Raw genomic sequence first — 13,607 nt, forward strand, 5'->3', positions numbered from 1 at the left:
TTTGTATCCATTTTTTTAAGGCAAGTCCAGCAAAGGAAAATTACTTTCATTTTTCAGATATTTTGTTTCATTAGAATGCAGAAGGCAACATTGGAATCAGTTTATTTCTCTTCTTTAGTTATCTGTCAAAGTATTCCATTCACAGTCAATGAACCTCTCCGACTATTTCTGTCTCTGACACCCCGTTCCCAGGTTAGAGACAGTGGAAACTTATCTTTCTTCACTCCCTCTCCTGCAGGGGTTAAACAAAGTCCCCCCGCCCTTTTCTCCTGCTTCCAAGGGGGTTTCAGTAATTATAAATGAAGGAAATTAAGACTTTTTTAATGACTTTCTTGGCTTTAGCTTACGAGGTTTTTGCTTTAGTCTATATACAAAAAGCGGAAGGCGGACTTCCTGTTTTGAACCTTCCTGCTTCGATGCCAAATTAAGATATTTCTTAATCCAATTTTCCGTTTCTACTCACGGGTACTTGTTTTAAATCCAATTGTCCACAGGAAAAAGTCAGCGCTCTCCGGCAATGGCTGTGCGGCTTCACTACGTGAAAGTAGCAATCAGTTCGCAGCACCGCGCCACTCACCCCACTTCGCTCCGGCGCCCCAAGAAGGGGTTCCCGGTGAGTAGGGGGGGCGCTCCTGGTGCCCTGCCGAACCCCACGTTTCCAGGCTTCCTCTGCCTGGGATTTCTAGTGGGTCCCCGCCTTCGCCGCGGCGGGAAGACCCAGTTTTCACGGAGCTAGTTCCTCCAGTCGGAGGAACTCCGCCATTCGCCGATCGCGCTAACCCGGAAGTCCTCAAGTTTTTAATATTTAACGCTGTCCTGTTTTTAACACTCGACTGGGAGCCGCCCAGAGTGGCTGGGGAAACTCAGCCAGATGGGCAGGGTATAAATAAATAAATAAATAAATAAATAAATAATAATTACGGTATGTAGGGGGCCAGACTATATGGGGGGGGGGGGGAATGAATGAATTCCTATGCCCACAAATAACCCAGAGAGGCATTTTAAATAAAAGGACACATTCTACTCATGTAAAAACACACTGATTCCCGAACTGTCCGCGGGCCGGATTGAGAAGACGATTGGGCCGCATTCAGCCCCCAGGCCTTAGTTTGCCTACCCCTGGCCTGGGGAGCCATATTCTGATTAAAGGAGGCCAGGATTGGCCCCCAAGGCCTGGGGTGTGCCTCCTCCCCTGCAGTAGGACTAGCCTTGCCAGGAATAGCCTTGCCAGGTGCTCAGGGAGGGACTCACCTGTCCCCATGTCCTTCTCTTTGCAGATGTGCTGCGGTTGCACATCCCTCCCCCAGAGGTGAGTATTGGAGAGAACCAGAGCAGGGACTCAGACGTTGCCCTCCTTGCCCCCCACTCTGCACTCTCGGATGTGGAGAAGGGACTGACTTTTGCCTTTCAGCTGCTGGAGGAAGATCAGCTGTACCTGCCGGAGGTGATTCAGAACTGCCAGGCAGCTCAGCTCAGGGGGCTCCGAACCCTGAAGTGCTCCAAGCAGGAGATGGCCAAAGCCATCCTGGTGAGTGATGGGTGGTGTGGGGGACCCCCATGGGGAAGTGGGGAGGGAGGGGTTTTGGAGAAGGGGTTGTCCGTCTGCCAGAGAGGAGGACCCTACTGGCCTAGGTTCACGTATCCTGTTTGAAAGGGGAATCATCTGAGGGACTTCCTGTGAAAATCTGGGTCAGGAATGCTGTTCCCGGAACTGACGAACACACAAGATGTAACCGGCTCTGCATTCACATAAACAATACTCTTCTATATATTCTTATCACAATATCAAAGGTTTATCTTGCACATAAACAACACATAAAGTGCAATAATATAGACGGAAGTCCCCAATAAATCAGTTCATTCATAAAGACCAAATGTCTGCTGGTCTCTGTTCCACATACGTTCATAAAGTCCAAATTGGAGCCTACACTTCCACAGTGTTGACAAGGATTTCTGGAATAATGCCCTGTTTTGCTCTCATGGGCTTCATCGGTTGTACATATTCTAAGTAACAGAAATGACTATAATGTCGTAATTCAACATATTTTAACAACTTAACAAACCTGTGTATGGATAAAGTTTGTTTTTCATTTGTTGTTTTAACGGGTCACTTAAAGAAGAAAACCTTACAGCTGCAGATTGCTGTCACGTGAAACTAAAATCAATGCTGCGCCTGTCTATATACATTGTAAGAGTTGTTGTTCACTGAAGTTCACTGTTAAAAGTTCTATTATCTTGATACTTCATATATGGCATGTACTTTTATAGCACAATTGTTTATATAATTTTAAATTGTTAAATGATCTAGCGGTCGATCCACCACTCTGGTCACTGCTCCCTGAGAAAAGCTCAAGAACTCTGGGCAAAGACAATGGGTAGATCACTGGCAGGATTTTTATTACTGGGAGTAGATCTCAGTCTCTTGGAAGTTCTGGCATTGTGGCCATTTCAAGGTACTAGCACAACTTTAATTGCCACTCATCTTTTGTTGATATTAACTCATTTTCCAGTATTTTGCTATTAACATCCTAGCCGCTGTTGTTGTGTAAAGAAACACTCTTTTATTTTCATTTGGTATGCTTATTGTTAAAATATAAAATAGGAAAGCTTTGGTTTTCTTTAAAATAAATAGCATTTATTTTATTTTACTTTATTTTACTTTATTTTCCCTTTGAGACATGTCCATCACTTGTGGAATAAGTCGAAATAGAAAAATTCCTTCCTGTAGCACCTTAAAGACCAACTAAGTTAGTTCTTGGTATAAGCTTTCGTGTGCAAGCACACTTCTTCAGATACACTGAAACAGAAGTTACCAGATCCTTCTATATATTGAGAAGGTGGGGAGGGGTATTACTTAGAAGGGTGGTGGGAATCGGAGATTGGCAGATAGCTGAGATGAGCCTGTTGATGACTCTTAACGACTGTAATAGGTCTTACAGGAAAAGGCAAGGGGTGAGAAGGTGAGAAATGGCTTAGTCATGTATAATGAGATAAGAATCCAATGTCTTTGTTCAAACCAGGTTTCTCCATTGTTTTAAGTTTGGTAATGAGTTGTAATTCAGCAGCTTCTCTTTCCAGTCTATTTCTGAAATTCCTTTGTAGTAAAACAGCTACTTTGAGATCTTGTATAGAATGTTGTGGAATAAGGTTTCCTTCATTTTGTCTGCATCTCCAACACTTATTGCTGATATTTATTTATTTTGACTGATTTGGATGGGGTCAGGTACCATCTAAAAATCTGATAGCATGTGGTGAATTTTAAGTCTTTTTTCATAATTTCCCCCATAATTTCCTGCGGATTGTCTCACCTCTACTTTGAGTCTATGACGTACAATCAAGCTAGAGCTGTGATCTCCCGGAGACTGAGTGACATTGCCAGACAAGAGGACATAGCCCAGGTAAAACCAGGGATGTTCCTAGGGGACCAGATTTATCGGACCATACCAGCCCCCTACCTTGCAGAAATCCATTATGTGGAATACCGTAGACTTCTTACAGCGGCTAGATTAAATGTCCTTGACTCTGCGATATTGTGGGGAAGGTACAGGGGGGTACCATACGCCCAGAGAACCTGTCATTGTGCCATGGGTGTGGTTGAGTCCACTGAACATATTCTTTTGACTTGCCCTTCTTATGCAGAGCTTAGACAAAATTTTATAGACCCTCTCCTATGTCAATTCAGCTTCCTACCCAGAGAAAACCAGGTTTTACACTTGCTGAATAACGCCACTAGAGCTATACCTTCCTTGGTGGCCAAATTTTTCTTTTTAGCTTTTAAGCGTCGCAAGACTATAATTGACTGTATTGATATGGGGCTACCTGTTTAGCCTATTTTAGTGTTGGCTAAGTTTTAAAATCTTCCTGGATGTTTTAACTGTGTATTGATAAAATGTACCTTTTTCTGACTGACGGTCGAATAAAAATGATGATGATGATAATTTCCCCCATTTTTCATCTTGATTGGATAGCCACAATCGTGTGCCCATTTCACCATCACCTCCTTCACCTCCTAGTCCTTAAGGTTCCAGTCCAGTAACAATCTGTGTGGTTTTGATAATATCTTTGTATTATTTAATATTTAATAATAACTTTTTAAAAAATCTGCTATCTTTGAATCAAGTCCATTTATTTTTTATCTGGAAAAAAATGTTTAGCTGGTAATCTATATTTTTTACTTTTGTTTTCTTTTTATATTTTTCCTTTTTTTGTATTTTAAGCATATAATAACAGTAGTAAATACCGGTATATGGAAATGTGATCATAATATTGAAATGAATAAAATGCTTAACTCGCTAAGATAATAATAGTGAACTGAATAAAATGCTTGCAGCTTCCCAAGAAAACTCAAGGAGATTCTCCCCTTTTTGGCTTTTACCTCTTCCCTTTATAACTGTGTCTTTAAGTCCCAAAAGTCCTGCCCCCCCCCCCCCCCCGCTTACAGGATATCCCTTCTACAGATGTCAACGCAGACCTCGTCACCACAAGACTATTTATTACCTGCAACAACAACAACAATAACAAAAGACACCAGAGTGGCCACAGCTATCTCTTTCCAAAGATATAGATGGACAGGGAGGGGGCTGACAAAGGGGAGAAAGTTGAATTGCAAGCGCATTCTCTCACCTTTTAAACCTCAAGACTCTGTGCCCCAGGATTGAAAAGATATGTAAAAGATCACAATTGCCTCAAGATAGGCAACTGATATTTAATTAGTATATGGTGTATTGTGTGATATTATGTAGGAATGCTAACATGTGTCTGACAGTATATTATTTCTGTTGGAAACTGGCCCCCTCGGGAAAGGCTGGCTCCACTTCCCAGGCACTCGGGGCCTGTTGCCGGTGATCTACCCTGGCTGGCATCCGGACAGACCAGGGAGCTCTTGGATAAGCGACACCTCCCTCCTGAGAGGTGCACACTCCCTTCCCCCTTGCATAGCAGCAGGAGAAAGAAAACAGTCTGAAAAAGTAGTCTATTTCATTCTACTTTTATTCCTGGACTGTACACTGTACAAAAGCATGACTTCTCTCTCAGAAACCTCCGAGCAACTCACTCACTCCTCCTGATCACAAACAACAGGAAGGTTTCATGTTACACTTAGAACACAACTCTGAGAATAGCTTGGAACTTCCTGTCCCACACTTAGACCCATCATGTGATGAAAACATCAAGCTTGTTCGCAGCTGCTGAGTACTAATATTACAACAATTTCCACAAAGGGGGGGGACGCAATTTTTGTGTATAATTGCTTTTATGTTCAGTGTATAGCATCTTATTGCCTACACCCCAATGAAGGATTCTCATGCATTTTAAGCTTTCAAATAGATCAGGCTATTGCATTGTCCAGTATTCAGATTAGATCAATTTAAGTGGTTAAAATGAATGTTCTGCCAAAAATGCTATTCCTCTTTCAATCAGTCCCAAGTCCCAGTAATTGTGCTAGATGAATGTTTCAAAAAATGGCGGAAAGAAATTTCCAAGTTTATCGGGGGGGGGGGCTGGCACGCATATTTATGGCATGGAAAAGGGAAGGTACATAAAAGTTTTTATAACCATGTAATTAGGAAATCACTAATGAGCATATGGGAGAGATGCAGTGGTACCCCAGGTTAAGTACTTAATTCATTCCGGAGGTCCGTTCTTAACCTGAAACTGTTCTTAACCTGAAGCACCACTTTAGCTAATGGGGCCTCCTGCTGCTACTGCGCCGCCGGAGCCCGCTTTCTATTCTTATCCTAAAACAAAGTTCTTAACCTGAAGCACTATTTCTGGGTTAGCGGAGTGTGTAACCTGAAGCGTATGTAACCTGAGGTACCACTGTATAAAGATATTTTAGAACAGAAAACCCCTTGGTGGCTTTCACCACATGAAGCTTTACTGCTCAAACCACTTGAAAAGAAAGGAAAGTGGCTTACATATGCTGACTTGTTAAAGGATCAAGAAGGAAAATGGAAACGAAGAGATTACGAGGAAATAAAAGACCACTTTCAGAGTTGGTTAAGCTATCGGTAACTACATGAAATATACAAAGAAGACAATAAGAAAGGATTTAGCTACACGACATCTTGATTTCAAAAGGAAGTTGTAGAAGGAAAAGGGAAGTTGCTGAAAGATGCATATAGTATTCTGCTAGCATGGGAAACAAAAGATGAAGAGGTGAAATCAGTCATGATTAAATGGGCACAAGATATAGGTCATAATATAATGTTTGAAGATTTGGAAAGATTCTGGAAAACTGATTTAAAATTTAAAGACTGCTCTTTGCTGACAGAAAATTACATGAACATGATGTATAGATGGTATATATCACCAGTGCAGATAGGAAGAATGTATAAAACGGGCTCAAATATATGTTGGAAATGTAAGAAAAAAGGGACTTTTTACCATATGTGGTAGGATTGTAATTAAATAAAAAAAATTCTGGGAAATGATATACAATGAGTTGAAGAAAATGTTCCAATTTTGTAAAAAAGCCTGAAGCATTATTGTTAGGGATTGTAGGAAAAGAAGAAGAAGAAATGCACCTTGGGCTTCTTGCCGTGCAGCAGAAAATAGGGCGTGTCCCCTACTACAGAACTGTAAGAAAGGTTCAGAGTGAAGGACGCAGATTTCCACGCTTCCACCCAAAACTGGTGGGGCAACCCTGTGTCAAAGAGCATGGCTTCGGTTGCCTCCTGCAGCATTCTCTACCTGCATTCTGCAACTCCATTCTCCTGAGGAGAATTTGCTACAGTCAACCTGTGGCGTATGCCTTTCTGGCAGAAGTTCTGCAAGGCAGACCTGGTGAACTCTCCACCACGATCTGATTGAAATTTCTTGACCCGCAGTGAGAACTGTAGTTCTACTGCCGTTATCCAGTCTTTCACCAAAGCAGCGGCCTCTCCCTTGTGCTTCAGAGAGAAAAGCCACCCATTTCTGGAATAATCATCCACCAGAGATAGCACAAATTTGGCCCCACCCAGACTGGCAACTGACATAGAGACTCAAAGGTCTGCATGGACTAGCTCAAAAGGTTTTGTGGTTCCGGGGTGGCGCCATCGGCAATGGCGGACTCCCTCTGAACAGGAGGGACTAGCTCCGCGGGAAACGGGTCTTTTCCGCTACGGTGAAGTGGGGACCCTTTTAAAAATCACAGGCGGATGAAGCCTGTGACCATGGGACTCGGTGGGCACCTTTAGCGCCCCCCCAACTCGCTAAGGAACCCACTAACGGGCTCCGAAGTGAAGCGGGGGAAGTGGCGCGGTGCTGTGAATCAACTGCTATTTCCGTGGAGCGAAGCCGCACAGCCGTTGCTGGAGAGCACTGCCTTTTTCCTGGGACAATTCGGACTCTAAAATAAGCACCCGTGAGTACTTAGACTTTGAACAACTGGACATTAGATAAGGACTTGCGAGCAGAAAGGAATTGGATTTTAAAAACCTATTTAAATTTGGTACGGATTGGGAAGGTTTAAACAGGAAGTCAGCCTTCCGTTCTTCTGTAGACAGAATAAAGCAAAGACAACGTAAACTAGAGCTTAGAAAATTGCCTTTAAAGGATTGGATTTCATCATTTAAAATTGTGGACCCCCCTTCGACAGCAGGAGAAGGAGGGGGATCTTTTCCGGACTGTTTAAAGTGAGTTTAAAGTAAAGTAACTTTCCTCCGTCCTGATCCTGGAGCGGGGTGTCAGGACTGACGTTTGAAGTTCATTGACCAGAGACAAGCGTTCTTGACAGATAGCTAAAAGAAGAGAAACATAGCGATTCCACTGCTTCCCTTCGCATCTTTAAGCAACAAATATTGACAAAGTATCTCAAAAAGGGAAACTTTGTTGCAAGAACAAATAGAAGTTTCCCCCCTAGAGGGAGACTGTGTAACTGTAACCAACTCCAGGGAGCCGGCAGCTGTTACAGATAACAATCCTGGGAACAGGCATTTGACCTTGCAGGACAATGTATTCAGAAGCTTTGTTGTGTGCTTTCTATAAAACAAATGCCCTACTGGAACAATTACATGAAAAGGTGAATTGGATGGCGACTTCGACTAGAAATTTCGAACAGGCAGTGGGAAATTTTGAACAGACAGTGGAAAAATATGTGGAGCCCACTCAGGAATTAAATCAGGAGTGTGTCCTGACAGAACAGGCCCAACAGGAATATGAGTTTTCGGATTTGACAAATGAACTTGGAAAAAGCCAGATTTGGAAAGAAAAAGTTTGGTTTGGCTTGGAAATGGGGGGCTGGATTGACCCCCCTATGCTGGGATGTTTGGACTTTTCAAATCTGGCAATGGGCCGTGAGATGTTTGGGATTGTGGGGGCTCTTAATTTTGGAGGGTCTTTGAAACATGCTTTTAAATACCATATGGAATTCAGTGTTGAATATGGAAAAGGGGCTGACCTGTTGAGAAGGGTTAAAAATATTGCCAAGCTGGAGTTACCATGAGCAGGAGATAAGGGAAAATACAGTTACAAATATGAAGAAGAGCTGCAGAAGGGACATGGAAGAGACTTGAGACCCTCGGATATAAGGCTGCCAGGTTAATGGGCTAGATCGACAGGATAATAAGGACTGACAAAACCCGGAACCAGGAGGAAGGGACATTGGATGAAGATTGGATTTGTTTGTATTTCTTTTTTCTACCATTAGAACTGTTTTATAAAATTGATGAATGTTAGAAAAATGTTGGAATGAAATTACTTGGCTTTAGTAAAGATGTTTAAAGAATTATGAAAGAATATTATGGTTATGAGAAGTTGGTAAGGATAAGATTTAAGTTTCAAGCTTTAAGGTTTATTTTATTATAGAAAGATAAGATTAAAACAGTTTAGGGTAATGTAATGACAGAATATTATGAAATATGGGAAGGATTTGCTGGGATAATTAATAACTAGGATACAAAGAAAGGGAGGAGGAGGTCAAAGAAAGAAGGTAATGACAGTTGAGGATTTGAGAATAATGAATTTGTTTTTAAATGTTTTTTAATTGTGTGTGATGTATTTCTGTATTTTCTTTTTTTTGTCACTTTTTCTTATCTTTGAATTTGTATTCATACGGTTGGAAGAGCTTTGTTTTTTTTTCTTTTTCTACTTTGTTAATTATTTTTATTTTGTATTTTCTACTGCTTTTATTTTATTTGGTAACACTTTGAAAATTTCAATAAATATCTTATAAAAAAAACAAAAACAAAAGGTTTTGTGGTTACCCTGTCAGACCTAGGATAAGAGCACGTCTGAACCTTGGCTTTCTTGAAGGCCCTGCATTCCAGATATTTGTCACATGCCTTCATCTTGCACCCCTCAGTGCACCCTGGGACCTTCTTCACGTACCCCCACTTGACATGTGACGTTCTCTGGTGCCAAATGCCATGATGGCACCCATCATGAATGGGAACGTTACCACACTGTGCTTGTGCATCCTCAGTGGGACCTTTACCTGCAATAGGCGTTTCTAGCACAATCAGCCTGTCTTTGCACTCAACACTGACCAGTTGTCGCCCACCTCTGGAAATGAAACGCACATTATTTTCAAAACACACTTTGAACCCATCATGGACAAGAGGGGAAACAGAAAACAAACAGCACTGCATCTCTGGAACGACATAGGCCTCAATCTCCGCCTGTAAAAAAGAACAATAAACAGAGCCAGACTTAGCGCTTGGAACCATCTCCAAGAGTTACACTTCTTCCAGTTTTCACCGTCTTGCAGTTCCACAAAAAACTACTAGATGGCGATGGCATGAGGTGGTGACTGGACCCACTGTCAATCACCCAGCTCAGCCCGTGGCCCTGGTCGCAGTTTTTCACTGTTGCCATAGCAGCAGCCAAATGATGCTGTGACGACATGTCTCTGCCAGTTCCCTTGGGACCTTTGCAAGGCTTCCCACGCTTGGCAGCTCCTGTTATCTGGTTGCCAAAGAAAATGGCCTTGGAGACATCCTGTCCCTCCACTGGACAATTCCGGACCAGGTGGAAATCAGAGCCGCACCGGAAATGTTGGGAAGAAAAACTTTCACGGTTTCTGAAGGAATGGGTTTCTGTGTAGTAAGTTTAAAAACTGACTCAACCCCCCCCCCTTTGTTCTTTCAAAAGAGAGCACTTTTAAATGCGTAAAACTTGAACTGTTGAGCAAAACCATAATAAGGACAGAACTGCATAAACAGTTCTCTCCTTTATCAGGACAGGCAAGGGATGGTCTTGGCCCTCCAGGGGAACAAAGAAAACACGTCAGAACTTTATCTTATGTGCTGACCACAAAATACACGCAAGACCAATGTCCGGGAAAAACGCCAAAAGCGTGTTCCCGGAGATTATGACGTCTTCCCAGATAAGAGTAGGAAGAGGAAGATCCTTTTATGGTCAGAAGTACAGGAAGGAAGATCCTTTTATGGTTGAGAGTACCAGAGCAGGAACATATGTGATGTCAACCTGCGTATACAAGTTGACGTGGCTGGGGAAGGGGGAGAGGATGCCTGGAGGATATATATACTGCATGAAACTTGTCATTTCTTTGGACTAGTCGTGGACTTGATCGCACAAGTGCCTTCTGCTATCCGGAGAGCAGAATAAACTCTTTCTTTGAATCCACCTCGGTGTCGTTTTGACTTCCTTCCTCCTGTTCAGGAGCAACGCAGACCCAATCGATGAACTCCAATAAGGCTACAGTTCACTTCTCTCTTCTCCCTTCTCCCTTCTCCCTTCACCCCCACTCTGGGCCTGCTCACCCTCCAGCTTTCTGCCTGTAATGCCTATAATGGCAGCAACTTTTTAAAGCAGTAATATTTTGAGCCCATAGTTCAGTTTCCCAGCAGCTCCCCTTGCCCCGGAGAACACTTCTAGCATTCCATCTCTTCTACCTGTGGCATTGTTCAGCAGTGGGAAAAGTGACCTCTTCACAACGGATGTCCATTTGGTATGGCCCTTTCCAGGTTTTTGCCTGCTCATTGTGTTAGTCTTTCATTTGTGCTCTGCGTGTTGCCAGTAGAAGCCACAATTCTGTGGGTACTCTAAGTGGCGCAGAAAGCACCTAGAAGCTGACTAGAGGTTGACGTGCCAATCAAACTTCAGTTTTGTGCTCTATTAATTCCAATTAGTAGTACTGGGGATGGTTCAGATTCTGGGGCAGTGCTTTTGGCCAGCGGAGGGTGTCACAGGGCCAGCCTACTTTCCCTTTAAAGCAAACTTGGGTCTCTAGCTGTTTTTGGACTACAACTCCCATCACCCCTAGCTAGCAAAGCAATTGGGAAGGGATTATGGGAACTGTAGTCTGGGAGCTGCTGGGGACCTAAGCTTGGGAAAGCCTGCTTTAAAGCAACTTTTCCATTTTGCCCACAAAGATGAGAAGGGTATATGTTTGTATTTTCTTTTCCTCATGACCTTTCTGTGTTTGTTTGTTTGTTTGTTTGTTTGTTTAAGAGGGCAAATTGAAAGAGAAATTGTATGGCAAGTAGCGGAAGAATAAAAGGTTGCGTTTGGAAAAAAAGAAAAAGACCCCTGGGGGGTGGCCTCCTTAAATATTTTATTGGGGGGAAGACGCCTAGGTCTTTAAGCATTGGCTCCTATTCCTACACCAACAGGTGTAGTTACAACATACAAACACAAAACACCGCATGTTAAAAAGGCATTAGATGTCAATTAGCGAAAGGCCTGGTAATAAAGTTGCGAATTTCCTGGCTCCTAAAGCTGTAAAATGGTATTCCCGACCTTTGTATGGATACTTTGATGGGAAGTGAGTGTCGGATTGTGACTGAAGCTCTTTCCACATTCCACACACTGATATGGTTTCTCCCCTTTATGAATTCTTTTATGGGAAGTGAGAGAGGAGCTATGCCTGAAGCTCTTTCCACATTCGACACACTGATAGGGTTTTTCCCCTGTATGAATTCTTTGATGGGAAGTGAGAGAGGAGCTCTGAATGAAGCTCTTTCCACATTCCACGCACTGATAGGGTTTCTCCCCTGTATGAATTCTTTGATGGGAGATGAGTTGGGAGCTCTGACTGAAGCTCTTTCACATACCACACACTGATAGGGTTTCCCCCCTGTATGAATTCTTTGATGGGAAGTGAGAGAGGAGCTATCAGTGAAGCTCTTTTCACATTCCACACACTGATAGGGCTTCTCCCCTGTATGAATTCTTTTATGGGAAGTGAGATCAGAGCTCTGACTGAAGCTCTTTCCACATTCCACACACTGATAGGGTTTTTCCCCTGTATGAATTCTTAGATGAGAAGTTAGAATGTCCTGCGTCCTGAAGCTCTTTCCACATTCCACACACTGATAGGGTTTCTCCCCTGTATGAATTCTTTGAAGGGAAGTGAGATTGTAGCTCCGACTGAAGCTCTTTCCACATTCCATGCACTGATAGAGTTTCTTTCCAATGAGATTTTGTTGATGGGAAGTGGAATGGGAGCTCTGACTGCAGCTTTCTCCACACTTCAAATTTTTACGTGGCTTCTCCTCTCCGGGCATTTTATCGTGGTCACCTTTGTTCTCAATTTCCGATTCATTACAATCTGCAATGGAGACAAAAAGGGATTAGAGCCTCAGGAACAAATGGAGAAGAACTGAAGGGAGTTGGGGGGGTGTTCATTACCTGTGTTGTTTGTCATTAACCATCATATTTATTATTATATTCTGATGAGTTGTTGAATGTTGGTTTGTTTGATATATAGTAGTGGTCAAAATTGTGGAAGACTTTTGGAAAAAAGTGTATTTCAGAGGTTTGATGGCTCATAACACCACTTCTTTTGGAATAATATCATAAAATAATATATCAATGGAAAGATAATTTAATCAATACTGCAATTCAACAAAGGTTGTTCAATTACCCATATTCTATCAAACGTTATAGCCAAATAACCAGAAAAAGGAAGCACAACTTGCTTAGGTTCACTTTTGTCAGTGTGTTATGTGATTGCTATCAAGTTGGTTGGGGGGTTTTTTGTTCTTTTATTTAGTGAGGTTGTAAAACATAATAAAATTATAGAAATGGCACAAAGAATTAGGATATAGTTCCGTTCCACCTTAAGAGAGTCAGGCATGATTGTTGTGTGTCACATGCCTGTTTACTTCCTGGTCACTGGGAGTTTCCATTTTGTATATAGCTTTTGTTCCGGCTGTTTTCCTGGACATGGAGGCAAGCAGTCATGTTTTTCTTTTGTTCTGATCTACATTGAATAAAGCTGTAAATATGCTCTCCTGTCAGCATCTTCTGTTGTAGAAACTCTGCCATGCACAAGGGTGTGCACAAGTCTTGGACTGTGTCTGAGGCTCGTGTCGCTAATTGACTGATGCTGTCCTATGGGAGACCGGGAGATTGTCCGGAGACGACGTGGAGGCTGCCTGATGGCCACGTCTCCTTGGCAGTATCCCAACAGACTTGTCACCCAGAAAGCGATGTAAAATTGTACTATTAAGTGAACAAGGCTACAGTTATGAATAGATTAGATGAAAGATTGGGAAAAACTTAACCAAAGCTGGCATTTCTATATTATTGAAGAGGTATAAGGAGACTCAGCCACTACAAAATCAGACTGGTAAAGGCAGGAAAACATGCACAAAGGCAAATGAAGATCAAAGAATGGAGAGACTGTCCCAACCTGACAGAAGAAAATCATCTTGGTGTAT

At 42.5% G+C, this 13,607-nt stretch overlaps 3 protein-coding genes across 10 annotated transcripts in view; 1 reads left to right on the forward strand and 2 right to left on the reverse strand.

Annotated features, from left to right (window-relative positions):
* LOC308475075 (uncharacterized protein) overlaps window positions 1-13,607 on the reverse strand; it is a 166,728-nt gene that overhangs the window by 131,175 nt on the left and 21,946 nt on the right. The window lies entirely within an intron of this gene.
* LOC308475315 (uncharacterized protein) overlaps window positions 1-13,607 on the reverse strand; it is a 141,652-nt gene that overhangs the window by 79,443 nt on the left and 48,602 nt on the right. The window contains exon 2 of the mRNA XM_081002393.1: window positions 11,514-12,544. Coding sequence (XP_080858519.1) covers window positions 11,610-12,449 — 840 coding nt within the window. The 5' untranslated portion in view covers window positions 12,450-12,544 and the 3' untranslated portion in view covers window positions 11,514-11,609. The remainder of the gene's footprint in view (window positions 1-11,513; window positions 12,545-13,607) is intronic.
* The window catches only part of LOC308475334 (uncharacterized protein), a gene marked incomplete at its 5' end in the record, with an annotated part of 115,598 nt that overhangs the window by 2,822 nt on the left and 99,169 nt on the right, over window positions 1-13,607 (forward strand). For 5 of the 8 annotated variants that reach the window (XR_013985111.1, XR_013985112.1, XR_013985113.1 and 2 more), the window contains one exon: window positions 1,278-1,528. Coding sequence is in view for 2 of the 8 variants with exons in the window: in XM_081002435.1 (XP_080858561.1) it covers window positions 1,278-1,528 (251 nt within the window). The remainder of the gene's footprint in view (window positions 1-1,277; window positions 1,529-13,607) is intronic. The other 3 variants (XR_013985115.1, XM_081002436.1, XR_013985116.1) reach the window with 2 other exon arrangements.

The sequence above is a fragment of the Podarcis pityusensis genome (genome assembly GCF_964106645.2).
Source record: "Podarcis pityusensis genome assembly, chromosome: 4".
Lineage (NCBI taxonomy): Eukaryota > Metazoa > Chordata > Lepidosauria > Squamata > Lacertidae > Podarcis > Podarcis pityusensis.